Source organism: Myotis myotis, unplaced genomic scaffold (genome assembly GCF_014108235.1).
Source record: "Myotis myotis isolate mMyoMyo1 unplaced genomic scaffold, mMyoMyo1.p scaffold_m19_p_4, whole genome shotgun sequence".
NCBI lineage: Eukaryota > Metazoa > Chordata > Mammalia > Chiroptera > Vespertilionidae > Myotis > Myotis myotis.
The window spans coordinates 40,955,292-40,983,259 of record NW_023416346.1 but is presented as its reverse complement, the minus strand read 5'-3'; the positions used below and the strand labels follow the sequence as shown (position 1 = coordinate 40,983,259).

At 42.4% G+C, this 27,968-nt stretch overlaps 1 protein-coding gene across 1 annotated transcript; it reads left to right on the top strand.

Moving 5' to 3' along the window:
- The first annotated feature begins 295 nt into the window (after positions 1–295).
- ATP1B4 (ATPase Na+/K+ transporting family member beta 4) lies at positions 296–16,761 on the top strand. Its single transcript, XM_036304122.1, has 8 exons — positions 296–307; positions 2,364–2,622; positions 7,903–8,031; positions 8,292–8,396; positions 11,519–11,715; positions 12,387–12,443; positions 14,606–14,701; positions 15,420–16,761. The coding sequence occupies exons 1-8, from the start codon at positions 296–298 to the stop codon at positions 15,579–15,581; spliced, it is 1,017 nt and encodes a 338-aa protein (XP_036160015.1). The 3' UTR covers positions 15,582–16,761.
- Positions 16,762–27,968: the final 11,207 nt, after the last annotated feature.

Sequence of the window (27,968 nt, the reverse complement as noted above, 5' to 3'; positions counted from 1 at the left end):
AAAGGTTAATTCTTCCCTCGAGGGTAAAGCTTTAATGACAAGTCATCTTTAATAGGATTATCATGAGAGTTCATATCTACAAATAAGATCAGGCCGAGGTCAAGGCCAGCTGCCTCCTCTGTGGAGCAGAGGTGGAGGGCAGGCATATAGGCAACAAGGAGAGAGAAGAAAGTTGTTCAGAAAATATAAAGGGAATATAAATTCCCCATAATGAAATGTTACATTTCAAATTCTCTGAGATTTTCAGTTGCAGTAGATTCTCTGGGGGCCATGATGACTACCCACTGCAGTCTACATGACTGCTGAGGTTAGAGTGACAAGTTCTGTGAGAGCATTTCCCCAGAGTCAGACAGTTGCTATTGACATTTATTAATTACCCACTGGTTACTTAGCTGTGGACTTTACAGTGTGGTGGGCCATCAAGGTGTTAGAATATAGACCCTGGCCCCTGGGTGCTCAAAATACACTTTGGGAGGTCAAATGTGTACATACGTTCACACCCAAGTGAGATATAAGAACATTTATTAATCCATTCAACATTGAATAATGGAGTTTATTTTCCTAAGCCTTACTTTGCAAGTCCATGTCAGAGTCAGAAATTCTCAATTATAAGCACTTACTATATTTTGGAAACATAGAATCTAACATACTATTGTTCTCCACAAATCTGCTAAATCACCTTTAGGCACTTGTGCTCAATGTGACAGAGGAGAAACATTATTGTCTAGAGCAGTGGTTCTCAACCTTCTGGCCCTTTCAATACAGTTCCTCATGTTGTGACCCAACCATAAAATTATTTTCGTTGCTACTTCATAACTGTAATGTTGCTACTGTTATGAATCGTAATGTAAATATCTGATATGCAGGATGGCCTTAGGCGACCCCTGTGAAAGGGTCGTTTGACCACCAAAGGGTCGCGACCCACAGGTTGAGAACCGCTGGTCTAGAGTATCAGGAGATAAAAGTTCTGGGACTGACAATTCTATCATGAACTTGCTGTGTGGCTCTGTTTAGAGCTTGTTCCCTCTTTGAGCCTCAGATGGACAAGTGAATCTCCAAGGTTACTGTCAGTTTTGATATAGTGTGTGATATAAAGCTGTACATTTGAACAAATTAGGGAGTAATTCCAGAGTGCTTATAATCAAGAGTTACATAGGGCTGGGCAGACTGAATGCTGAGTAGAGCCTTATCATTCTATATCACTTTTACTGATTCTGAACAATCTAATTTTCTGAGGCCTCTCCCCATTAATGGCATAATTTTTAATTGAGTGTCCTCTAAATGGCCTTTGAGGAATCGAGCAGGGAGGGGGCAGCATGGAGCCCCTGGCCTCTATCATTCAACACTTTCAACCCCAACAGGTGCACAGGCCCCGCCACTCTGCAGATTTGGACAGTTAGAGAGAAGGGAGGGCGACCTCATTTTCTGCTGCTGCAGTGAGCCTTGGCAGATCCACAAAGAACAAAGATCCAACTCTCTGGCCTGTGGCTGGGAGGCATTTGAAATACCATTTGGTGAAGTCTGGGTTTTTTTCCCCTTAGAACCACTCAGAGAATATTACAGTTTCAGATCTCAAGTAATGGCTGTAATCAGTCAATCAACAAATATGTGCTGAGCACTTACTACGTGCCCAGATTTTTGCCTAGCGTATAGGGTTTGGGAGGGATGGAGACTAAGGAAGTGTCAGTTGGGGTACTAGCCCTCAGGTGGTCTTTTAAATCAGCTTAAGACAGAAAGAAGTTCCAGACCAGGCAACAGTCAGAGAAGCAGCAAATAGCAACCCCCACCCCCATCACTTGTTTCTGTTGGGAGTTGGGAAGGCAGTCTACATTTTGAGAAGGGGTATAGCAATTGGCTTCTCCACTTGATTTCTATCCAAGGCTATTTTTAGCCACAACTTGGGATGGTGAGGTGGAGCAGCTGAAAGTGTACAGGGTGTTAAAATAAAGCTGGTATGGACTGAGAATTTACCATCACAGACACAAATGTCTAAAACTACTCCATCCTCCAGCATTGAGCTCATCTCTGTCCTGACAAGCCAGACAAAGTGAAGCAGGAGGCCAAGGCCCCAGGACAGAATAATGATACAAGCAGTCCTGGAGGAAGAGCCTAAATACCTAAAGCTGAGAATAAAACTTATACCTCTATGGAAAAGATATTGAATCAAAATGGTCATAGAAAGGACATTTCTTTCAAAAGAACAGAGAGAAAGGAAATATCTCTTGTAACAATGGGTATGTTTATGGGGAAGTAGAAATTTGAAGTATCTCTAAATATTAAGTCGTTTTCCATTTATATTTGGCTGGTGGGATGTGCCACTGGAAATTTTTTTCAAAGAGGGGATTGTTTTGTCACTGTTCCAGGATGATCAGGATGAAGTGAATCAGAACTACTTAGCAGATGAAGAGGAAGAAGCAGAAGAAGAGGCTCGGGTGATGGTGGTACCCAATTTGGAGGAAGAGGAGGAGGAAGAGGAGGTGAAAGAAGAGGAGGAAAAGGATGAGGAAGAGGGTCAGGGTCAGCCAACAGGCAACACCTGGTGGCGGAAATTGCAGATCATGAATGAGTACCTGTGGGATCCGGAGAAAAGGATGTCTCTGGCCCGAACAGGTCAGAGTTGGAGTAAGTCCCAGTTGTCCCAGTGCCCCACTAAAGTGTCCTTTCCTTTTGGCTTGGTGTACAGGACTCGTTTACCATATGTTGGATGGGCTTGTCTGCAAACTTTTCTTAGGTATCATGTAAAAGGATCAATGCTTAGGGAAATGTCTGGACTATGGGCAGATGCCATCAGAACAAACTCCAAGTGGGTGAACAATATTGACTGTATGGCTGAAATCTTCTGGGTTCAAAAACATTTGCAATGCAGAGAGACAGTAAGAATGAATTGGAAAGCACAGACATTTGTAAAAGTCTCAGCTCTGTCACTTTCTGTGTGACCTTGGGTTTATATTTACCCTCACTGAACTTCAGTTTCCTCACCCACCAAATGAAAGAACAATCCCTTTCTTGCCTCTCTCACAGCATCAGCATGAGGCTCCAACAAGATGTTATCATTGTAAAGTTGAAAGTACTCTGAAAACTACTTCTAGGATATGAGACTCAAATCCCTGCTAACCTGACCAAGGATTTATAAAGCCTCATAATTTCACCTAGAAATATCAGAGAGTCAGGAGGCCTGCCCCTAAACCCAGCTTTTTTGGTGGTTTACACTCCCATGATGTACACAGAGAAATTAGGTTTGAAAGGATAATTTCTAGAGATTAAGGCTGAGCCCCCACCCACATCCCTTGATCAATAGCAGAATCACATTTTTAGTATTTCCTCTTTGAATCACATGCTGCCACCACTTCCACTTCACAACTCCCCCAGCACTCCTCTCCCAGGGTCCTACTCACCTCTTAAACTATTAGTGCTGAGCCTTCTCCTCAGGAGATTTTGCCTGTGGTCAAATTCACACTTGCCACACTCTCTGTGCAGCCCAGAAAAAGAGCAGCTGCTGGTTTGGAGAAGAAAAAAAAAATAGAGAACACCATGGATGAAATAAGAGTTCCCTAGTGCCAAGGGTCTAAGTTGCTGAAGTTGATGGTCATGACTTCTAGAGGCCCTTTGGCTGAGAATTCTCTCCCTCATCATTTATGTTTCTAATTCAGGTCAGTTAGGGTGCAGTCAGGGTGAAGCTAGTCCTGCTTCCTGGAATTAGGAATAGCAAGTGTGGGACTCTGAAGAACGTCCACCTCCCTTCACCCTTCCTCAGTTCTCAACCCCACCCCTGTATATCCCTCAAATGCTCAACTGGAACAAATGTACCATTCAGGGAACATTCCAACATTCTGAAGCTGCAAACAAATGCTGGACACTCACTGGGGCTCCAAAGGGGGCACAGCTGTTTCTCCCTTGTTTAAAGAGGACTGAAAAATCAGGCCTTGTGAAAAGCAAGTGTGATTCTGGGAGAGGATGCCTACATTAACCCCCAAGTAGCCAGCAATTGGAACTTAATCAGATGAGCTTATTCAACTTGCTCCCGTGGAGAACAAGTGATAGGCCAGTAAAAAGGAATGAGGGAGGAAGGTTCAAGTGTCCAGGGAAGATATGGCAGTGGGGACACTGCACAGTAGGCCCTATCCAGGCCTCTGGGTGCAGGTCTAAGGACAGTCCAGGAATTTTGGCTTCTGTTCAGCTACCCCTGAGCAAAGGGAAAATAGTGATCCTAATGTTTAGGCCTCCAAACATACGCCTTGCTGCCCTCTTGCTTGAGAACTAGGTGTCCACTTGAGCTTGTACAGCAACATGACCAACATAATCACCCACCTATTATTATAGCACTAGGGGCCCAGTGCACAAATTCGTGCACCTTGAAAGGAACTATGGGCTGCAAGATTGCGGTAGGCACAGGGGCGGGTCTCAGCTCATCCTCCAAGACCCCACCGGGACCCTCCCGCTGTGGCCCCTGGTCCCCTATCTGCCTGCAGCCCTGCTCCCGCTGCTGCTGCTTGGCCCACTCACACCTGCTGAACGTGTGGAGCAATTGGGGCTGGCGTAAGCAGCAGGTGCAGGCAGCGGCTGCTGCCCCAATCACCCCTCAGGAACAGGGGGAGGTGGAGAAGCCCTCAAAGGCAATCAGGCCTGGCACCAGGCACTGCAGCAGGTGCGAGTGGGGCCAGCACCAGCAGCAGGTGCGAGTGCCAGGCAGGACTGTGCCACATGGGAGCAAAGAATTTTGAGTAACCACCAGAGGCTCACCCTGATGACAGTGACTGGCACTCCGCCTTGGTCTGGCGCCCCCCGCTCACCTGACCATCTTGCCGCGGCCGACACCTGCCATGTTCCATCCGCACTCTGCTGCCTGCTGCCAACACTTGCCATGTTCTGCACACTCCCCCTGGTGGTCAGCACATGTCATAGCGACTGGTTGTTCTGCCGTTCAGTCTATTTGCATATTAGGGATATCTATCTATCTATCTATCTATCTATCTATCTATCTATCTATCTATCTGCTTTTCTTTTGGTAGCTGGGCAACCTCTATTCTTAGGAACTACATGTTATTTTATTGGATACTGACAAGAACCATTTGAGGTAGTAATATTATTATCCCCATTTTACAGATGCAGAAACAGGCTTAGAGAGGGTAATTTGTTTAAAGTGACAGAGTTGATAAGTGACAGTGCCGAGAGTCAAACCCAGATTGGATGAACACTGGGACTCATTCTCTTGCCAGAACACTGCACCATCTTCATGAACTGTGGCAATGAGCAAGGCCCTGATGGGTAGGGCCTCAGGAACTGATGGGGGTGTTTTGGTGGGAGGAGTGAAGAGTTGTGATCATGGGTACCTAGTCTATCCAAGATATCCAGGTCTACCCATACTTGGGTGGAGCATTCAGAAGAGAGCCTTGGATTGCCTATAGGAGTGGCCAATTAAAACTTGGACATCCAGAGTAGAAAGGGTTGATGGGGTCAATGAGTTCAGATGGGTATGGTGCTTTTTTTTGCCTGTGGCTGAGATTCCAGGGCACAGATTCCTTTTTAAGGCTGAGAGGACTCATTGCTAGTGCCATTCACACATTGTAGGCAGGAAGGAAGATGTTTCCAAGGGAGTTTACCTGTATTCTATTGCTCTCCTTTCATCCATGCAACTGTCTTCCAGTCCTTGAGCATGGCTTCAGCTGTTGATCCATTCCTAGGATGGAGATGAGGGTAAAGGAATGGAGGAGATGGCACAGGGCACATCCCATTAGAACAGCCACTAGTCAGTAGCCAAGTATCACAGGCACACAGGTGCTATTTCTTCTCCAGGGACTCCAGCTGAATCAATGTGTTCATGTTCCAGTTCTGCTTTAGTTTATCTTATAAAACATAGAGGTTCCATTTCTAGTTGGATTACTAAGGATTTTTTTTCTCCTTCTCCAATCATCTTTGGTTAATTATTTGGTTCATGGTTCAATTTAAAAATTAATATTTGGAATCGGGTTTGGGTATAGCAAAGTTATGTGGTTTGTTCCAGTTTCTGGTTCATGATTCAGTTCAAATGTGTAGTTCCAACATCATGTCACTGTTGTGAGCAGAGCCAGATATTGTTGGCTGAAAGAGCCCAAGGAGGACTTGGAAAGAGCTTCTCAGCAACAATTTCACTCTTATTTACCTCACTCTGTGCTGCCTAATCCTGGGCAAAGCTAATTCTAATATAGCCCACAGAGGAGGAATTCACACACTTATGCTTCTGGTCCTATAGTAATAATAATATTAATAATAGTAATGATGAAGACTGTCATTTATAGAATACTTGGTATCTGCCAGGCTGTGCTATGCTATTTATGTGCATTATTCAAGTGCTATTATTGTCCTCATTTTACATATGAGAAAATTGAGGTTCAGATGTCTAAGATTAAATAGTTAGGAAGTTGTAAGGTCAGGATAGGATATAAGGAAATACTGAATTTCAGATACAGTAGTCCCCCTTATCTTCAGGGTATACATTCCAAGACTCCCAGTGGATATGAACCCTATATATACTAAAATTTTTTCCTGTACATACATACCTATGATAAAGTTTAATTTATAAATTAAGCACAGTAAAAGATTAACAATAACTAATAATAAAATAGAACAATTATAATAATACTGGAGGCTTGATGCGTGAAATTCGTGCAAGAGTAGGCCTTCCTTTCCTTGGCTGCTGGCACTGGCTTCCCTCTGACACCCGGGACCTGGGCTTCCCTCACAGCCCAGGCTTCATCCGGAAGGACATCTGGTCTAATTAGCATATTATGCTTTTATTATTATAGATACTATAATAACAGTTATGTGAATGTGGCATTATTAAATAAAATAAGGGTGACTTGAACACAAGCACTGTGATACTGTGACAGAAGTTTTGATAACCAACACAGCTACTAAGTGACTAATGAGTGCATACCATATACAGTGTGGATAGCTTGAACAATGGGATGATTCATGTCCTGGGCAGGATGGAGCTGGATGGTGTGAGATTTCATCATGTTACTCAGAATGGTGCACATTTCAAAACTTATGAATTGTTTATTTTGGGAATTTTCCATTTAATATCTTTGGACCACGGTGTTGGCCATGGGTAACTAAAACCATGGAAAGCAAAACCGTGGATAAGTGGGGACTACTGTACTGATACAAATATGGAGAAGGATATGAGGTAAGTGCTAACCTTATTCCCATTTTACTTATGAGGAATCTTGGGTGCAGAGAGGTTCTGTAACTTGCCCAAGCTCACAGGTTAGAACTCACAAGTAGCAAGTGCCAATAATTAAGCATAGTTTCTTACTCTTCCCTTTCCTGTCCTGTGCTAGTGTTCTTTTTGAAAAGCAGAGCCACTGAAACTTTTGCTAAAGATGAATAAGATACAAGATAAATAGGGTGAAACCTCACTTTACCTTGACTAGGGGCAAGTCCCATGGAAATTAATCAAAAGTTTAAATTATAGGCTATGTGACAATAAATGCTGTTTCCATCCATTGTAAATACATATAATCACTGGAACCAAGCTTCTAGGACTCTTCAGAGCACCTGCTTTAATGAATAGTGAAGAATGATTTGTACTTAGGACATCAACTGTTGCCCAGAGGACTCCTAAGCAATTTACTCACTGCAGTACTTTAAACTCTATTCTGTAATCTTGTTCATGGTTATCATTTGCTCAGCAAGTCCTTCCATCAAAGATGCTGTAGGGTAAACTGCAATCAGACCTCTGACACAATTCTCACCAATTCCAAATTGGTGAAATCTGAATGAGCAAAGAAGGATATACTGAATCTGGGGCATTTTAAAAAAAGCCATCTCATATGTTTGGATTGGTTCTGGTTCATAAATTCAAGTGAGGAGGCAGAATCTGTTGGCAAGCACTGACCACTTTCATCTCTGATTGTTCTGCAGGCTTGATCTTAGTCATTTACTTCTTCTTCTACGCCTCCCTGGCTGCTGTGATCACTCTCTGCATGTACACGCTATTTCTGACCATCGGTCCTTACATGCCAACATTCACTGAGAGGGTGAAGCCTCCTGGTGAGTGCCCAAATGCCCTGTGTTATCAGAACTTGCTGGACAGAAATCTGCTTGCACAGCATGTTTAGCCTCAATTAACTTTGGCTCTTCCCAGTAATGACTTAGGGATTCAATTATTAAGAGTAAAAGTAAATTGGTACTTGGCAAATTATGATCCTTTTCATTTTGATTGCCTGGGGGGAAATGGTTTCATGGGAATCAATACCAAAAAATTATCCCAAGAATGGGTTAATATATCCAAGACCTGTTTTCATTGCCAGGAGTTATGATCAGACCCTTCGCCCATAGCCTTAACTTCAACTTCAACGTTTCTGAACCTGACACTTGGCAGCATTATGTGATTAGCCTAAATGGCTTTCTCCAGGGTAAGTAAGTTCCTCTGAATGGTGCAAACCTCTTTGGAAAGGTTGTGGGTGGGAATTCAAAATTCAGCTGACCCACTCTTACTAACCCCAGCCCACTCCTTACCTTGCATCTCCCTCAGAACCTGTAGATACATTCAAAACTGCTCTAATTTATGGTTGTTTGTTTCCTGGAAAACATATAAGCCAACTTCCCAGCAATCCGATAAGTCAATTGGGGCAGAGAAATTGTCTTCTCTTCTTGAACACCCTACAACACCTAGTTATGTCCTGGGCACATCCAGATGGCTCAATACTGATCGGTTATTAGAATATAATTGGGGGGGGGGGGTTGGTGGTGAGAAAAGAAGAATGTTCTCCACAACTGGAAGGTCCCTATCTCTTACACTTTCTCAAGGTAAGATAATTCATTTCTTGGAGTTGGGCCATCTTGAAGTAAGAAAGTAAGGGTCTTTATTTAACAGCATTCCAGAGGGAGTTAGAGGAAGAAACTCTGGGTAACAGTTACTCCTACATTTTAATCAGAAGTGTTTTCAAGATGCCTATGTCTATAGTGTCATCATATACATTTTCAGTAACTAATGAATGGCTTTTTGAAAAGCCCTTCCACAGGTTGAAAACTGAGGTAGCAGCTTGGTTAGAGTTAAACACAGAGCACACAACCTCTGTATTTATCCAGCTATGAAAGAGGAGCTCCAGTGAGTTTACATTATTGACCTATGATTTGTGGGGGAAAAGCCAGTTAGACTAATTTGGTTGAACTGGCCTGGCTGAAATGGGAGGGGGTGAGGTGGGAGTGGCCAGTAGAATGTGCACTGAATTAAGAGGAAAACAATTTCTTATGTGATAGAAAGTGTTCATTAAATGAATAAATTTTTTCATTTAATTTTAACCCTGCATAGCAGAGTGTATTGTCTCATTTTACAAATGGGGAAACTGAGGCTCAGAAAGGGGGGGGTAACATGATCAAAGTCTCCTAGCAGAACCAGTGTTTTAAACCCACGTCCATGTTCTTGACACCCTTGGTACTCAAAGCATAATCCAGGGACCAGTTACATAAGCATCCCTTTGTTAGAGTTTGTTAGAAAGGCAGAATCTCAGGCCCACCCCAGACCTGTTGAATAAGGACCTGCATTTCAACAAGATCCACGGGTCACTTTGTATGACCTTTAAAACTTGAGAAGTGCTGCTTTTCATAATTCTTTGCTGCTGGCATATGACCAAGAATTAGAAATTCAGTTTTGTATAAGTAATACTGGTGTTATTTTGGGTAACTCTAAGTTTCAGATGGCTGGGTTCTTTCAGAGTCTATGTAGTTCAATTTTTGACCCCCCAAATGTCTTGGACATCATAGCCAGCACAATATCTTCTTTACTTTCAAAATGCTTGTGAGCTACTGCAAATGCACTGCTGGAATCTTGGCTGAGGAATTTCCTGAGAAGCTAATAGATGGAGAAATACCACTTCTGACCTGATGACAGAAGTGGAGGACATTAGGAAAAGCATTGGGGTTTTTTTTTGTTGTTGTTCCTAAGCATAGATAATGTACCCTGTTTAAAAGGAACACATCTCTGAAATAGAAATCCCAGAGTATCAATTTCATTCCCACGAGGACTGGGATTTTGCAATACGGGTCATGCCCATGTCACATTATTTTTTATGGAACTACCTCAAGAGAAACAATGAGCACATGATTAGAGCTTCTATTTAGAAAGTTATTTGAACATAGTTCTTGCTCTAAAAATATGATTAAAGCAAGACCTTGAATTGAATGTAGCTTTGTCCGAGGAATAATAAAGGCTTAGCCATAACTGGAATAGATTTAAAATTCCCAGTTGCTTCCTAATAATATAAAACCCAGGTCACAACCTGTCTAGATGAAGATCCAGCAGTACGTTTAGAGTTTTACCTTCGGTAGATCATAGGTACACAATCTCCTCTGAAAAAACTGAGCTACTTGGAACATGAATGCACAGGGGCTAGATCTAATAGGACTAACATTATCATTTTGAACCAAATTTGAACTAATGCAGTAACTTCCAAAGCCTAGATCTATGACATCTAGTAGCCCAAAAAAGTCAGCTCACAGCCCCTTTCAGCTCTCTTCCTGACAAGTGTACCTTGGACACATGTTACATTCCATTCAATGTAACATTCCATTACATTGCTTCAGGTCTCAGTAGACAAGATCTCACGCCCTCACCCTCTAAATCAGCGGTTCTCAACCTGTGGGTCGTGACCCCTTTGGCGGTTGAACGACCCTTTCACAGGGGTCGCCTAAGACCATCCTGCATATCAGATATTTACATTACGATTCATAACAGTAGCAACATTATAGTTATGAAGTAGCAACAAAAATAATTTTATGGTTGGGTCACAACATGAGGAACTGTATTTAAAGGGCCAGGAGGTTGAGAACTACTGCGTCTAAATGGAGATGCTATGGTTGTCATTGGCTTCTGTCTTTCAACCTAAGCTTCTATTTTGTAGTGCTAACTTCCCTTTGTAAAGAATGAGGAACTTTATTTCCTCCTCCTCCTTTTTATCCTCCTCTTCCTCCTCTTCTTCCTCCCCCTTCACCTGTCTCACAACACACACTTCTCACTCTCTTGCATCAGGTGCCTCTCATTGACCTCAAAGGGATATGTCTATTAGGTTGAGCTTAAGGAGATTTAACACAGGAGCTTTGCTGTCTCTTATATGCCATGCCTTGACCTGATGCAGTCCCTCTTCCAAAATCTGCCTACTATGTGCCTATTCCCTTCCCAGAAGTAGAAGAGGTGGGTAAATTTACAATTTACCATATCTGAAAAGAAATGATGAAAAGTAGAAGTTATAAAGTGACCCAGAGATGGATAGCCAAAAGTTCTGAGGAAATGAGAAGCAAGAGGGCAGTCAATCAAAGTGGGCTGAGGGGAATAACCTAGAAAGCATCCTGGAGACATGTTGCTGATGAAGGGCCTTGACCTGATGCCATGTCACGGGGCCTACGACAGATTGAACAGGCTTTCTGAGAAGCACAGGCAAGCCGGAGAAAGGAAACTAGGGAGGAGGACTACTGAAAACATGGTCTTTCCATGTAGCACCCATCTAACATGTCTTCTTGCTACCCACACACACTTTAGGTTATAATGACAGTCTTCAAGAGGAAATGAATGTAGATTGCCCTCCAGGGCAATACTTCATCCAAGATGGAAATGAAGATGAGGACAAGAAGGCCTGCCAATTTAAGCGCTCCTTCCTGAAGAATTGCTCTGGCCTGGAAGACCCTACTTTTGGCTACTCTACTGGACAGCCCTGCATCCTTCTAAAGATGAACCGGGTATATTGGCCCTTGACAATCTGGCGATAAGTGGATAAGCTGGATAGGAGGGCTCTGGACACTCCATTTCTCTTTGGCTCTGTCTTCACACACTGCCAATTTGGCCATTTTTACTGACAGCATCAGTAACATAAACAACCGGAAAAACTATCAAGCAATAATTCTTTTTTTCTCCTTGGACATTCCCCATTTCCATTCTTCTACCACACCCCCAAACCTCCCCCGCCCCCTTTGATGCCTTCTGTCAGGAATGAGATCCTGAGCTGTTTGGAAAAAAGGATTGATATGGGGTGGGGTGAGGGACAATTCTCATATCAAAATAAATGCATTTTCCTTCTCTCCTGCCATGTCTTAGAGGTGTGGCAAAGCCTTACCAGGCACTCCCCTATTGAAACCAGAAAGTTAATTACACCTTCAGGGTTTTCTTACTGCAATTACAACTGTATGAATGTCAGGCACAAATATAAGGCATAAGCTGAGCTGTACAGCTCTGAAGATATTTTACATTTTTTGCTTTTTGTAACATTTGTGAGAGGTCAGAATACATTAAACTTATGCCTAAGGAAGGGATGACTTAGAGGGGACTTATAAAAGCCCCATTTTTACTATCAAACCTGTTTTGCTTTTTTGTTTTTGTTTTTTAAAAAAACACGCTGATTTTCTTTTGACAGATTGTAGGTTTTCGTCCTGAGCTTGGAGATCCTGTGAAAGTTTCCTGCAAAGTTCAGGTAAAGTGACTTTTTGAGTAAGCATTGCTAGCACATCTATTTCATGCAAAAAGGTGGCTCATACTTTCCAAGGCTTTACTGTGGATGGTTCACTATGGGTTAGGGGAAGGGTTAATCTTTTCAAAACTACATCTCCCTTTAGTAATTTCAGGCCTTCCTATTTCCAGAAAGCATTCATTTCCTGTGTGTTCGTGGTGTGTGTGTGTGTGTGTGTGTGTGTGTGTGTGTGTGTGTGCGCGCGCGCGCGGGCGCGCGCACTGATTTATACCTGTGAAAGCCAAAGATTGAACCTCAGCTAAGGGCCACAGCAGGGAATAATGATGTGCCAAGTCATTAATTGAGATTCTGTTTACACTTTTGTTTTTTGATCTAATTACTTGTTTCTTTGAACTAAACAAACAGCTTTTATTAGAGTCATTAGTCACTGCTTTTAAAACTGAATTTCACTTTTTGTAGCAATGGCCAGGGCACTGGTGTTGCAATAACAAATGACCACAAGGGAGTGTAAACAGAACTCCATTAATATGCTAATTAACTGTCCTTGGAGGGACCATTAACTCCTATCTCATCTGCCCCAATTAGCTCCTTTGTAGGAAAAAGCCCTAGATCTGGGATTTGCTTCTTAAATTGGCAGTAGCTCCCTCCTGTTTGACAGCATCAACTGTATCTCAAGCCCTGGACAATTGTCTTGCAATTGTGTGAAGCCAGGTAATGCCATTTTCAGTAGTAGAAATTCAGCTCAAAACCCTAGTCTTGATGGTGGCAGATCAGAAAGCAGTAAAGGCAGCATTTACTGGTCACTTATTATAGATCAGGTACTTTGCTAGGTGTTGGGAGTGCAAAGATAAATATGACTCCCTGAAATCAGGGCAATTAAGTATTACAGGTGCTATGAAAGGTGCAGTGGGAGCTTTGACGTGGAGGATGGTGATGCTGAAGATGAGCTTTGAAAAGTCAGGCCTTGTTTGCCAGGTTGAACAGGTAGAAAAATATTCATTTTGCTCACATGCATGTGATTATGTGTAAATAAATATACAGACATGTGAGGCATGACCATAAACTAGTAGAATTGATTCCACATACCATTCACAAAAATGAATTTCATAGCCCTTTAGAATAATATGTAACTAAATCATAAAGACCAACTCTGTCTGAAACTAGTATATTAATTGAATGGAAGCCATTCATTTTTCAGCTTACATCAAACCTCGCTGAAAATGTTCTTTCATTTAAAAAAAGAAATATTAAGGGTCTTTATGCATTCTATAATAATCAATACTGGTCAATCTACACCCACTTGTGGAAATCAAGCAGGATGAGGTAATTACTAGAATACATTAAGGAAAACTGTTTATACTAAGAACAATTATACTGTATTGAAAGAAGTCATCACATGACCCTAGTGAGTGATTTCCTAGTAGTGATACACAATTTGTCCCTTATTAGCCCCCAGACTTCTGCTATTTAGGGCAAGACTAATGCATAGGCAGAATGGGCAATCCCCTACCTGGCATGATATTATGAGGGTAGTCTTGTTTACTTAATCTAGTACTGGGCCCTGCTTGCTTATCCTCTCGACTTCACCTACTGTAATTAAGCACGACAGAAAATGTGATCAGAGACATGAGTTTAGGTAAGGCAACTATAGGCTGTATCCCTGTGCACCTGGTCTGACTTCCAGCAGAACCAAATCCACAGTGGGTAAGTTGTTGTGGGTGGGATTTACTAAACATGTTCCAACTTACAGGCGCCTCAGCTCCAAAATCCAACATTGGGAGCCAGGCCCAATATGATTCTTTGAGCAGGGGCTGGCATGGTTAAGTCCTCTTGCCAGAGAAGCACCAGGTACTGCAAGCCCTTTGGAGCCCTTCTGCCTGGGTCTCCTAGGAGCCAGCACAGAGCCATACTGAGCATCTTCAGCCTCCTCAGTTCAGGCCTGCTAGTCAGTATTTTTTGAACTGAAAAGCCAAGGCACAATCTCTTCCTGGAAATGGTTCTCTGGGGATAGGTCTGGGTTGAGCTTTGTCTCATTCTGCTTCCATGGTCTTCTTGGGAGAGGTGGTTGTGGGACTCACAGTGATTTCACCTGGGGCATAGGTCCCTTTAGCTCAGGCTCCAACCAAGTGACCCAGAATCCCATATATGCCTGCTTTTACTTACAGAGAGGTGATGAAAACGACATCCGATCCATCAATTACTATCCAGAGTCGGCTTCTTTTGACCTCCGCTACTACCCTTACTACGGCAAAATGACTCACGTAAGCGTGTATCCCCTTCAGTCTTTGCTGTCAAAAAGGGCTCAGAGGCAAAGGAAAAGCTGGCTGGGATCTATGAGAGTTAGGGAGCAGAGAGTAGTAACAGAAAGGTGAACAGCTGCTGGCCAATACCAGGAGCACACCCTACCAATTCCTATCACAACTACTCCTTTCCATATCTAAAGGAATCTCAGATATAGTGTGGTCTAATTCCCTCAGTTTACAGATAGAGAAACTAGGGTTCTGAGAGAGGAAGTAACTTGCCCAATGTCACATAGCATTGTGACAGAGCCAGGAGCAAACAAATCACTGCCATTGCACTAAATTATGCCCAATAATCTCACTTCCCTTTCTCCCATTGAGGCCTTGGGGTAGTGAAAGCTTCTTCTCTAGCATAGAAACTTGACAGATAGTTCCCGTTTGATTCATGGTTTGATATCCAGGAAATCATACCGTACTGAGTTAGAACTGGTTTTCCCCAGAGGACAATCAAACATCTGACAGTGACTTATGAGAGAAATATGTAATTTCCCCACTGTCTGAGGGCAGAAAGAGCATGTCATTTGCTTTAGCCATTTGTGTCTTAGAATCATGGGATTTACTCAGTTCTCTTTTGGAGGTTATCCCATCCTGCACTGAGTATCTGATCACTTTCATCCTATTACTCTCCCACACAGCCACCCCTCCTCACACTTAGAATTCATTGTTCCTCCATTTACAGGTTAACTACACCTCCCCGCTGGTGGCAATGCACTTTACAGACGTGGTGAAGAACCAAGCGGTGCCTGTGCAGTGCCAACTGAAGGGCAAAGGCATCATAAATGATGTCATCAATGATCGTTTTGTGGGTAGGGTAATCTTTACTCTGAACATAGAAACTTAAGAATGTCGGGGGACACACACGCCAGTTCTGTTTCTGTTTTATTTCATGTTATCCTTGGTAGCACCTGAATTCTTTTTCTTTAATCAGGACACAGCCAGTTGGACACCTAAGAGCAGATCCTCTTTCCTTGCCTTTGACATATGTATAAAATGACATTGTGGGAGCTATTTGATTTTTTAAAGGTGGTTTCTCCTGATGACAGATTATATTAATTTCCTTCACCCTCCACTTAAAACTAAAACCCATTCTTGCTGCTAGACATCTCAGTGTAGTGCAAACATAGTATATGATAAAATTCACAGTAGCCGTGAAGGAGAATTTCTATGATGATTATAAATTCATTGTGTTTTCTAAAACTTTGTTGTTTTTAGAGGTGAGATTCTTCCCAACTAGGATGATAACCTTTTTTCCCACCTGCTTGGCAAGGTTCTTCTGTGGGAATCACCAGTTAGATCAACCCAGAATATATCTAGGGCCATCATACTTAAGGAATTCTATATCCAATGCTGCTTGAAAAACTGGCTGTCTCACGTGGGCAACTAAATACTGATTCAAAGACTAGGGTATCTTCAACTGAAAGCATGCTAACTGGATATTGTTCTGGATAGAGATGAAGACTTCCCCTATGACTTTTTCGGGGGAAGGTGAGGCCCACTTGACTTGAGAACACTTATTATGTGAATGTGATTGGTATTTGATTCCTCGATCTATGGTGTAATCATCCAAACATTCCTGTAAACAAGGTTGTCTCATCTTCAGGCAGAGGAGAGAACAAAGAAGAAGATCTCTACTCACTATTTCTTCTTGGGCTATTTGTTTGACAGTAGTGTGATGTTCTCTGAGACCACAAGGGATGGGTGTGTTGACCCCCAGCTACAGCTCTAGGGATTGAAATCAGGGTCTGCCAACAGATACATTATAAGACAGAAATCTTCTTGCAGGAAACCCTAATTCAAGACTCATTAGCCAGATTTTCATTTGCTTAAAAAAATATATGAAGCCAATGTTTATCCAGGCTATGGATCAGCCCAGCTGCTTTGTCATATCTTTGGCCACTGCTTCTTAACACCTCCACCAGGGGGAGAGATGGGACAAGGAGAAGTGAACATGAGAGAATAGCATAGTGTCTCAGGATCCAAAGTTAGCTTAACACTAGAAAGACTGAAACTTAGTATATACCTATATTGCCCAAAAGCAGTCAAAATGACTGCATTGTGAAGGAATAATATCGGAGCACTCTTCACTTATGTTCCTTAGCTTTTCCAATAACTCACTTCTATTCGACATTTCTTTCATGAATTTAGGGCGTAAAAGAAATAAAATAAACAACTTATTAGAACAAGTATCACTGCATAAAGATTCGAATAACAAGTACTAGTTTAGCTTATTAAGCAACTGCAACTTATCAAGTATCGACAATTTATCATGTACTTGTATGTTATCATGTGACGGTAATCGAAAAAAAAATGAAAACTGTTATTTCAATACAGAGCCGTACTGGTCATATAAGAAATTTACTCAATTCAATAATAAGAGTCATTTGATTATCAAGCAGTCAAAATGACTGCTTTCGGGCAATATAGGTATAACACATATATATATACCGGAAATGAAGGAGGGGGAGGTAACTACAATTATTAATAAACGCATTTATATGTTGTACAAAAAGTCACAAAATTCTAAGACATTATGTCCTTATATACATAATTGTTTTTCTAATTGAAATTGAAAAGCAGTCAAAATGACTTCCTTGGGCAATCTAGTGTTAAATGCCACCTAGAAGCATCCAGAGTCTGAAACTACTCTATAATGTTTACCTTCGTTCCAAACAAGGAACTGGTAGTTTGGTAGTAAAGACAAACAAGTGAAGAAGTAACTACAATATAGTGTGACAAGCATTATAAAACTAGTATGTGGAAATGCTATTGGAACATGAAGAAAAGTTACTTACTTGAGCTGAGAAAGTAGCAGGGGAAATTTCACATGCAAAGTCACAATCAGGAAAGACTATGGTGTGTTTGGTTACTTGTGAGCAGTTCATGTCATTGGAGTATAAAGGGCTCAGGGAAATGGCAGGAGGTGACCGGGGGTTGGGCTAGAGAGGTATGCAGGTACCAAAAGAGGACCTTTAATTTTATCCAGTAGGTGAAAAGGAGTCATTAAAGCATTATAAGCAAGGAATCTCTGTGACCATATTTGCATTTTAGAAAGAGCACTTTGGCAGCCATAATGTGAAGAGTGGATTGGAGAGGAACAAGACTGGGGAATGGGCAATGAGGGAAAAAGAAGAGTCAAGAATGATTCTGAGGTTTTGAGCTTGGCTAGAGCCAGTGAGATGGTGATACTGTTTATCACGACTGGGAATACAAGAGAGAAGCAGGATTGGAGAGGGAGATGTTGAAATCAATTTTGGGCATTTTAGGCTTGTGATTTCTATTGGTCAGATATTGGTGTGCAGATGTAAACTCTAGTTGGGTTGGGAAGAAGAAAATCTGAGAACAAAAACAAGATTTTCTTAAGTGAACTCTCTTAAGAAATTCTAAGCTATTTAATCTTGGGATTTTGAGCCAGTTATGTAAACACATCACACCAGTCTCTCAGATAGTGTTTTTCTCTTGGCTTTGTGGCAGAAAGGCTGTTACTCTTTGGAATCTCCTTCCCAGACACCTTCCAACTCCTTCCAACTCTTAACAACAGAGTAGAGGGGGGTTGACCACTATTAAGTAATAGAAGCTATACGACAACAGATCCGAGGAAAATACGAAAAACAATACAACTGTCTCCTTCCAACCCTTCCTTACCAAACTCGATTTTAAAAACTAACCTTAACAAAAAATAGACAAGATGCTTAAAGACAATAACTTTTAAACCATTTAAAAATCACCTCAAATAAATTCTCAAGATTCAGTAGTAAAAGATCACATTAAATCTGGAAAGGATATTAGAGAGCATTTAGGGAAAACAACCTGCATTGCATCTGACTCCAGGTCCAGTGCTCTTTCTACTCTGAGCTGCTGCTTACCAGGAAGTACCATCTTTTTAAAAACCAATGAATGATATTCCCAACATTTTGAAACATATGTCAAATTTGAGTTATAATAGTTAACATTTCACAGGAATTCAATTACTGGTGCTATAGTTTATACATAATACATTATCCTGTTAAATATGTTAACTATTAAACAAACAAGGAATTATGAATCTTTTGTCATACAGTGTTTTTCATTCAATGGAATCCATTGTTTCCACAGTTTCAAATAAGTGTTGAAAAGTGCTAGGATAGTTTGGGTTGTCAGCTGGGACATGAACAAATACCTTTTTAATACAAAATCGGATATTATAATTTAATCACTATTAAATTGAATTCTAACAGTTCAATAACTTCTAGTGGATTAATTCAAATAGTTCCCCACACTGTGCTATACCAGTGTTTGATCTGTATGTAATTTGTTGCAATGCACTTGGTTTTACTTGATTGTCAATGAGAAATACTACTTCAAAATGCCTTCATGATTTTGTCCATGCTTAGACATGTGATTTTTCACCCCTTCCCTCTCTGAAATCATTATCCTAAAGTAACCTCTTAGGCATTTATTTGCTGGGAATCTTCATGTAGAAAACATTAGTATTGTCTTGGTAACTTGTTGACAACAATAAATAATTTTTTTTTAAAAAAAAGTGTATGATTTCCTTTTTCTAGACTGTACCACTGATTTTCCCACTGGAATATTGGGCATCTATGTAGGTGGAAAACTTGACAATTGACAGCCCATTAATTTAATACTTTCTCTCCCCCCACCTTTTTTCAACTCTTGTGGTTTAGCCACGAGAGGATGAAACTAAGTTGTTTCATTCTGAGCATTTTTTTATTTTGCAGTCGCTATGCTCTGGTTTCTCAGACTACTTTGTCAGAGTAAACTTTCTTTCTTCATCAAAGTTGAGTACAAGTATAAATTGTCCTATGTATTTGTGTAGGATAAAAACACTAAGTGAAAGTTGAAGTGGGAAGAAGGAACCAAAATCCAAAAGCAACTTCTATTGCTTGATGAAAGATTGGCTAAGTGACTTCAGTGCACATCTGGCCACAAACTGTCTCTCAGAGCAAATCTCTAGTGGTAATTGCAATTCATGACAGAAATATTCCACTCCCTTATTTGATTCAGAGACTAGGATGCAGTAGGAATCTCTTCTTTCCTTGGAAGCTGCCCTGGCCTAAGGTCAACATGGCTGATATAGTTGCATTGGGGAGAGGTCCATGACCCCAATATATCTCTCCCATCTAGGTTCTTTGTTAGAGTAACTTTTCTTACTGACTTCCTTTTAAAATATCCAAACATGATAAAGTAATTTCATCAAATAATTCAAAAATATGATTTACATTATGATTTCATCCAGGCATAAAATAGAGGTGTGTGTGTGTGTGTGTGTGTGTGTGTGTGTGTGTGTGTGTGTTGAGAGGTGGGGGAGGAATAGGATGGATGGAGGTACAGGGCAAGGGAAAAGGTGCTGAAAGGCTGAATAGCCCTCCCTACTTCACAAAGTTATTTAGTTTCAGGGTAGGAGGGAAGAAAAGCTGATAGCGGTATCCAAAACATTTAAGAAGGATATAATAGGCTCTCAATCTAGCAGCTGAATCTTCAGGATGTACTTCCTTGCAGGCTCCTGTATGGGCATAATACCAATCAGGGTTCCTACAAGAAATAGTACACTTGACAAAATGGAATATTTGGAAAGGGGGTTATTGATAAAGAGGTTACTTATAAGTGTGTAGATGTAGAGAACCACAGAGAATAGCACAGTAACCAAGGCTAGTGGTTCCCAGAGCTTGGAAGGACTGAGTTGAGTACAATTGACTACCGTGAGAGGAGTGGTGACTTGTTGAAGAGCTAAATTAGCTCAAGGTGGGCTTGTAGTGTGGAAAAAAAATAAGTACCCTACTTAATTTTCTGCCTCCCTCTGATCACCTCTGATGATCACCAAACCCAACCAGAAGCCAGAGGGCAAGGAAGCTCACTGATGTCCATATAGATCAGCCTCCCAAGGAAGAGAGTGGAGAAGGGTAGAGAGTACATTTGGAGGGGCAAACAGAAGATATCTAATACAGTCGCTAAGTGGAGGTTCTGTGGGTAGACTCCTTGGAACCTGGTACAGTGCTGGAAACATCTACTGAACCAAATCCAGTGATTGGGAAATTTTATCTTCATTCATACTCTGCTCTGTGGCTATGGGGTCAATACAATCCTTTCAAAACCCCAACTTCCTCTTTTCTTCAGAAATTGACAAGGTGATCCTAAAATTCATATAGGAATACAAGGGACCCAGAAAAGCCAAAATAGTCTTGAAAAAGAAGAACAAATCAATTTTAGAAGGCTCATGCATCCCAATTTCAAAACTTACTACAAAGCTAGAGTAATTAAAACAGTATGGTACTGTCATAAGGGTAGACATATAGATTAATGAAATGAAATTGAGAGTCCAGAAATAAACCCACGCAACTATGGCCAATTGATTTTTGAAAATGGTGCTTTGTCCATTCAATAGTCAAACAATACTGTCCTCAAGAAATGGTGCTAGGACAATCCACATGCAAAATAAATAAATAGGAAGGAAGAAAGAAAAGAATTTGGACTCCTACTTTATACCATATACAAAAATTAACCCAAATGGATCAAAAACCTAAATGTAAGAGCTAAAACTATAAAACTCTTAGAAAAAAAAAACAGACATAAATCTTTGTGACCTTGGATTAATAGTTTCTTAAATATAATATCAAAAGCACACAAGACAAAAAGAAAAATAGATAAATTTAACTTCATCAAAATTGAAAACTTTTGTGCTTTCAAAGGACACCATCAAGAAAGTGAAAATATGCTCTAGCTGGTTTGGCTCAGTGGATAGAGCATCGGCCTGTGGACTAAGGGGTCCCAGGTTTGATTCCAGCCAAGAGCACATGCCCAGGTTACAGGCTCAATCTCCAGTAGAGGGTGTGCAGGAGGCAGTCAATCAATGATTCTCTCTCATCATTGATATTTCTATCTCTCTCTTCCTCTCCCTCTCCTTTTTTTTCTGAAATCAATAAAAATATATATTTTTTATTTTATTTTATTTTATTTTTTTTTTAAATATATATTTTTTAAAAACGAAAATGAAAATATAGCCCTAGCGAGTTTGGCTCAGTGGATAGAGTGTCAGCCCGTGGACTGAGGGGTCCTGGGTTCAATTTGGTCAAGGGCACATATCTTGGTTGCAGGTTCCCCGGTCCTGGTCCAGGTGCATATAGGCGGCAACCAATCGATGTGTCTCTTTCACATCGTTGTTTCTCTCTGTCTCTCCCCCTCCTTTCCACTCTCTCTAAATGGAAAAATATCCTTGGGAAAGAATTAACAACAAACAAACAAAAACAGAAGAAAAAGAAAGTGAAAATATAAAGTGCAGCATAGGAAATGTAGTTAATCTATCTATATAAAACCTAATATGCAAATAGACCGAACAGCAGAACAACCAAACAACCGAACAACCGGTCACTATGGCATGCGCTGAACACCTGACGGTGCATGCAGAACATGGTGGGTGTTGGCCATGGCAGAATGGTGGAGAAGGTGAGTGGAGGTGCCAGACCAAGGTAGGGCACCAGTCACTGTCATCGAAGTGAATCTCTGGTGGTTATTTAAAATTCTTTGCTCCCGCATGCTGCGGTCCCGCCCAGTGCTTGCACCTGTTGCCAGCACCAGCCCCGCTTGTACCCGCTGCTGGCACCTAGTGCTGGCCCCAATTGCTCAGCACCATCATTGGGTGCGAGTGGTGGCTGTCAGCCTCGATTACCACTCAGGGCTTCTCCACCTCTCCCTGCTCCTGAGGGACAATCAGGGCTGGAAGCCACTCCTTGCACCCGCTGCCGGTGACGACCCCACTCGCACCCACAGCCGGCATCAGAGCCACTGCTCGCACCTGCAGCCAGTGCCCGGTGCCAGTCCCTATGGCTTGAAGCCATCAGTGGGTGTGAGTGGTGGCTGCTGGCCCTGATCACCCCTGAGGGCTTCTTCACCTCCCCCTGCATCTGAGTGGCAATCGGGGCAGCAGCCGCCGCTTGCATCAGCTGATGGCGCCAGCCCGGCTTGCACCCGCTGCTGGTGCCGGCCCCAATCACTCTGCGCCGTCAGCAGGTGCAAAAGGGGCCAGCACCATCAGCACGTGGGAGTGGCAGTGGCAGGATTGGGGCTGCCGGCAGACAGGGGACTGGGGACCGTGGCAGGAGGAGCTGGGCAGGAGGAGCTGAGACCCACCCCTGTGCCCACCGCAGCCTCGTGGCCCACAGTTCCTTTCAAGGTGCACAGATCCATGCACTGGGCCCCTAGTAATATTATAATAACTACGTATGGTGCCAAGTGAGAAATGAAAATATCAGGGGGAACATTTTGTAAAGTATATGATTGTCTAATAATTATGCTGTACACCTGAAACTAATACAAAATAATACTGAATGTAAATTATAATTAAAAAATAAAAATTTAAAAAGACAGAGACTCTAATGTGTAAGTGCACAGTTGTGATAGAGGTAGTATTTAAAATTATGGGAGTGAATACATTTATCCAAGAAAAGCATATAGAATGAAAGGGGGCTGAGAACAAAACTGGGGAAACACCAACTTTGGGGCCTTGGGCAGAAGAACAAGTAGTTCAAAGAAACTGAAAAAAGATAAGGCAGAGGAATAAGAACATCAGTAGAATGTGGTGTCACAGAAACCAATACAAGATGGAATGTCAAGGATGAAATGGTCAACTGAATCAAACCCTATTGAAACATCATGTGAAAAATAACTTTCAAAGTATCCACTAGCTTTGCACTGGAGTAGGGACTGCTGGTGACCTTATCAGAGAATTTTTACTAAATTTGGTAGGGGGAAATAAACAAAGTGAAGCAGATTGAATGATGAAGGGAGCACAATGAAGTGGACATAGCGTAGACTACTTTCTCTTTTTAAATATATTTTTGAGACCCTTCTGTGTGGAGGCTGATGCTCTAACCTAGTGGTTCTCAACCTTCCTAATGCCGCGACCCTTTAATACAGTTCCTCATGTTGTGGTGACCCCCAACCATAAAATTATTTTCGTTGCTACTTCATAACTGTAATTTTGCTACTGTTCTGAATCGCAATGTAAATATCTGATATGCAGGATGTATTTTCATTGTTACAAGTTGAACATAATTAAAGCATAGTGATTAATCACAAAAACAATATGTAATTATATATGTGTTTTCCAATGGTCTTAGGCGACCCCTGTGAAAGGGTCATTTGACCCCCAAAGGGGTCGCGACCCACAGGTTGAGAACCACTGCTCTAACCACTGAGCAATCTCTGGAGTTTCTCTTTTTTAAAGTATATTTTTATTGATTTCAGAAAGGAATGGAAAGGGAGAGATAGAAACATCAATGATGAGAGAGAATCATTGATCGGCTGCCTCTAGTATGCCCCCTACTAGGGATCGAGCCCACAATCTGGACATGTGCCCTGACGGGAAATCAAAGTATGACCTCCTGTTTCATAGGTTCACCTTCAACCACTGAGCCACACCACTGGGCTGGATTTTCTTAATGAGAGGAACTCCAAGGTCATCTGTTTAAGATGAGGAGGGAAGAGTGCACACAGCTTGGAGACCATATAGAAAGTTTGACACAGCAACTGAGAGTTATGGGAGAGGGAGCTGAACCAGAGTCCCCCTTGCACCTACTCATCCTACTCCCAGGTTAGAAATTCAGTGTGTCTGGGTATTGTCTGTCTGTCAGAAACCCAGAAACTTTCTGAAACAAGAATTTAGTTCTCTCTGTGCTCATTGAAGTCCCGGTGCAGTGTCCCAGTGGGCTAGCCCTGAAGGAGGCCTTGTACCAAGAAAAGCAGCGTTCCCCCTCCCCCAACCCCCTCCCCTCCGCCCCTCCCGCCTCAGAGCTCAGAGGTCCTCCGAACTTGCCCGTTCAGCAGGGGGCGCACTGGCACAGCCAGTGGCTAGCGCGACACCCGTCTTTCGACATAGCTCGGAGCTCAAGTCTGTGGCGCCACCCCATTCCCAGTAGGTGTTCGTGTGGTAAGAGGATTGGCCTCACTCTTCCTCAGAACAAGTGGGTGAACAAGGGAAGAGGCCAAGGAGGCGGCCAGGACTGAGGAAGGACTAAAGTGGGGCTGAGGGGCCAATTGATAGGTGGCCAAGGCTTTCTACAGCAGCGGAGGGGGTGGGGGGCGTTTGCTGACTGGGCCGCCATGGCAGTCTCCTCAGGGGACTCCCGGAGCGGTTTCCGCTACAGCGAGATAGTCCGGTTCATCAATGAAGAGGTGCTCCAAAATGGAGGCGGCCCGGACTTTTACTCAGCATTCAGCGCTAGGCCCTGGTATGAGATAGAGGACCAGCTTCGAAGTATTGTGGTGAACCCTCAGGTGCCGGACAACAGCAAGAGGGCTTTCGCCTGGAGCGCCTTGGCCTTGGGCGTTCGTGCAGCCGCTAGGCAGCGCGATGACTACGCGCGTGGCGTCTGGCGACTGCAGGAGCAAATTGAGGAGCATGAGAGAGCCGCCAGCACTCTGGTGGCCAAGCTGCAGCAGAAGATCAACGAGCGCGATTGGCTGGTCTGGCAGTGCCGTCGGGCGCGGGAAGACCTGCAATGGACGTTGGACCAGCGCGAAGCCGCGCGACGGCAGCTGCTCCTGGCTGAGAAACGGCGTCAGCAGGCCGTACCCAAGCCTCTAGGGCAACAGCTCGGGATTAATACGCAGCCTCTGAATGTAGGGGAGCGGAGCCAGGTGCTGGCCAAAGTGAGGCAGCGTCCCTCGGGTGCTGATTCACAGAGGGTGATGGTCTCGACAACAGGTGCGCTTTACCTGCCAGGCCTCTTAGGCCCCCAGATGCCTACTGGGGTGAGCCACCCACCTGGCAGGTACCCTGCAGTTGAGTCCAAGAAGAAGAAAGCCCTGCAGTGTGACGAGGAGAGCCGAGGCCAAAAGGAGGGGCCTGTGAAGTCCCACTTCACAAATCCCTCCGGGCTCAGCAGGAGCCGAGATGGTACCTCAGAGAAGCAGCAACCTCAGGGACAGGTGCCCAGTCTACCAAAAGGTAAGAAAGTCTTTGAATCCCAGCAAGAGGAGAAACCCAGACCTCAGGGGTAGGGATTGGGACTGTCTGTGGTAGAGTGTGAATAATTTTTCCAGACACTTTACTTGAGATAAATTCGATAGAATCTAGATAGTAAGTAAGGTAGTAAGCCTTGGCACAAAACAAGCTCCTCACTGAGTTCAGGGATGTAGAAAAAGAATGAGCACATATTCCAAAGAGAAAGCAATTTCTAGAAGCTCCCTTCTGATAAAACAAAAAGAAAACTTTTATTTACATCATAGAAAAATTTAAAACCTAGCAAACAAAAATTGTCATTATCCTACCATTAAGCAATAACCATTTTAACATTATGTTATACGTGTATGTATATATGTGTATATACTGTGTATTGTTTTAAAGAAAGATGAGATTCTACTGAATATGTTCATTAATCTTTTTTTTACTTTACTTTTATTATTGATACTATTATAGATGTCCCCATTTCCCCTCCCCCTTTGCTCACCTCTACCCAGCCCCCCATCCCCCTTCCCTCTGGCCACACTGTTATCTGTGTCTATAGGTTATGCCTATATGTTCTTTGATTAATCCTTTACCTTCTTTCATTCAGTCTCCCGCACTTCCTCTTTTCTGACAGCTGTCAGTCTGTTCCATGTATCCATGCCTCTGTTTCTATTTTTTTTAATTAGAGTATTTTAAAAATATTTTTATTGATTTTTAGAAAGAGAGGAAAGGAGAGGGATAGAGAAACACCGATTGGGGAGTGAAACATTAATTGGATGCCTCCTATATGTCCCCCACCGGGGATTGAGTGAGAAACTGGGGCATATGCCCTGACCAGGAATTGAACCAGCAACCCTTCTGTGCACAGGACAGTGCCCAACCAACTGAGACCCTGGCCAGGCCTGTTTCTATTTTGTTTGTCAGCTTATTTTGTTCATTACATTCCACATATAAGTGAGATCACATGGTATTTGTCTTTCTCTGACTGGCTTATTTCGTTTAGCATAATAATCTCCAGGCCCATCCATGTTGTTCAAAAGGTAAGATTTCCTGTTTACAGCTGCACAGTATTCCATTGCATATAAATGTACCACAGCTTTTTTATCCACTCATCTACTGATGGGCGTTGTGGCTGTTTCCAGATCTTGGCTATTGTAAGTAATGCTGCTATGAACATAGGGGTGCATATATTTTTTTGAATTGGCATTTTTGGGATTCTTAGGTTTATATTTCCAGAAGTGGGATGGCTAGATCAAAAGGCAGTTCCATTTGTAATTTTTTGAGGAATATTTATTAATCTTTTAAAGGAAAATTTCTCCAATTGCACTTAAGTTCACAGGTGGTGGATTCTAGATGGCTGCTATCAATTGGTTGACACCCTGTGGAGGCTGACATGATGAAACATTCTCTTTTTTCCTTTCTGTATTCTCTGTAACCTCCTCTTTCCCCTAATACCAGGTATTTGGCTGAGAATAACGATGCTTTTAGAACATAAGATACATTATATTCCGAGAACAATGCTTTTCCTTGAAAATGTGATTATTACGCTGTAAACTGCAACAGCGTTCATATTTGTTTCTTGATTTGGTTTTTATAACACTCATAGGCGAGGGCCTGTTCCTTGTGTCTCTAAGCTCCAGGAACTTGTGTGAAGCCGAAGAAGCTCTGGGTCCCAGTGTGTGAACCCTCGCGAAGTAACCCTTCTGCCTCTCAGCAAGCAGCCTTCACCTCAGTGACACCTCAGCCGGCTGGAGAGAACAAGAATGTGAAGGAGTCAGGGAAAAGATGTTCTGGCACACATCTTAAAACAAAGGAGAGCAAATAGATTTTGTTAGAACTTAATCCTGTTGGTGAAAATGGATCCACAGCACAGTTCAAAGGGGATTGGGAGGGCAGTGTTAAATTTTAGAAGTTATAGCAATTTTATTGAGTTTTATTCATTAATTCATTGAACAAATAGTTATTGTCTAATATTTGTAAGGAACCACAATTTTATGTTATGTGATGTATAATTATTACCCAGTTGGATGAGTTTGATTAGATGATAGGAGAGAGCCTAATTTGAGATACAGTGTAGACCAGGGGTGTCTTCTTTGCCTAGCATTTACTGTGGCTTTTGGGTGAATCCAACTGAAATAATGTCAAGATCCATCTCTATGATTTTGGAGACAGAGTCAAAGAGACTTTCATAGAAGGACTTGAATGACTGAACCACTCATCACCTACTCCCAATGGAGATGAATGGGCAGTGGCCAAGATCAGAAATAGCCTCACAAGGATGTAAGT

Coding starts and splice junctions, on each gene's coding strand:
- ATP1B4 (XM_036304122.1), top strand. Junction 2,623..7,902: donor CCGAACAGGTCAGAGTTGGA/GTAAGTCCCAGT, acceptor ATTGTTCTGCAG/GCTTGATCTTAGTCATTTAC. Junction 8,397..11,518: donor CCTAAATGGCTTTCTCCAGG/GTAAGTAAGTTC, acceptor CACACACTTTAG/GTTATAATGACAGTCTTCAA.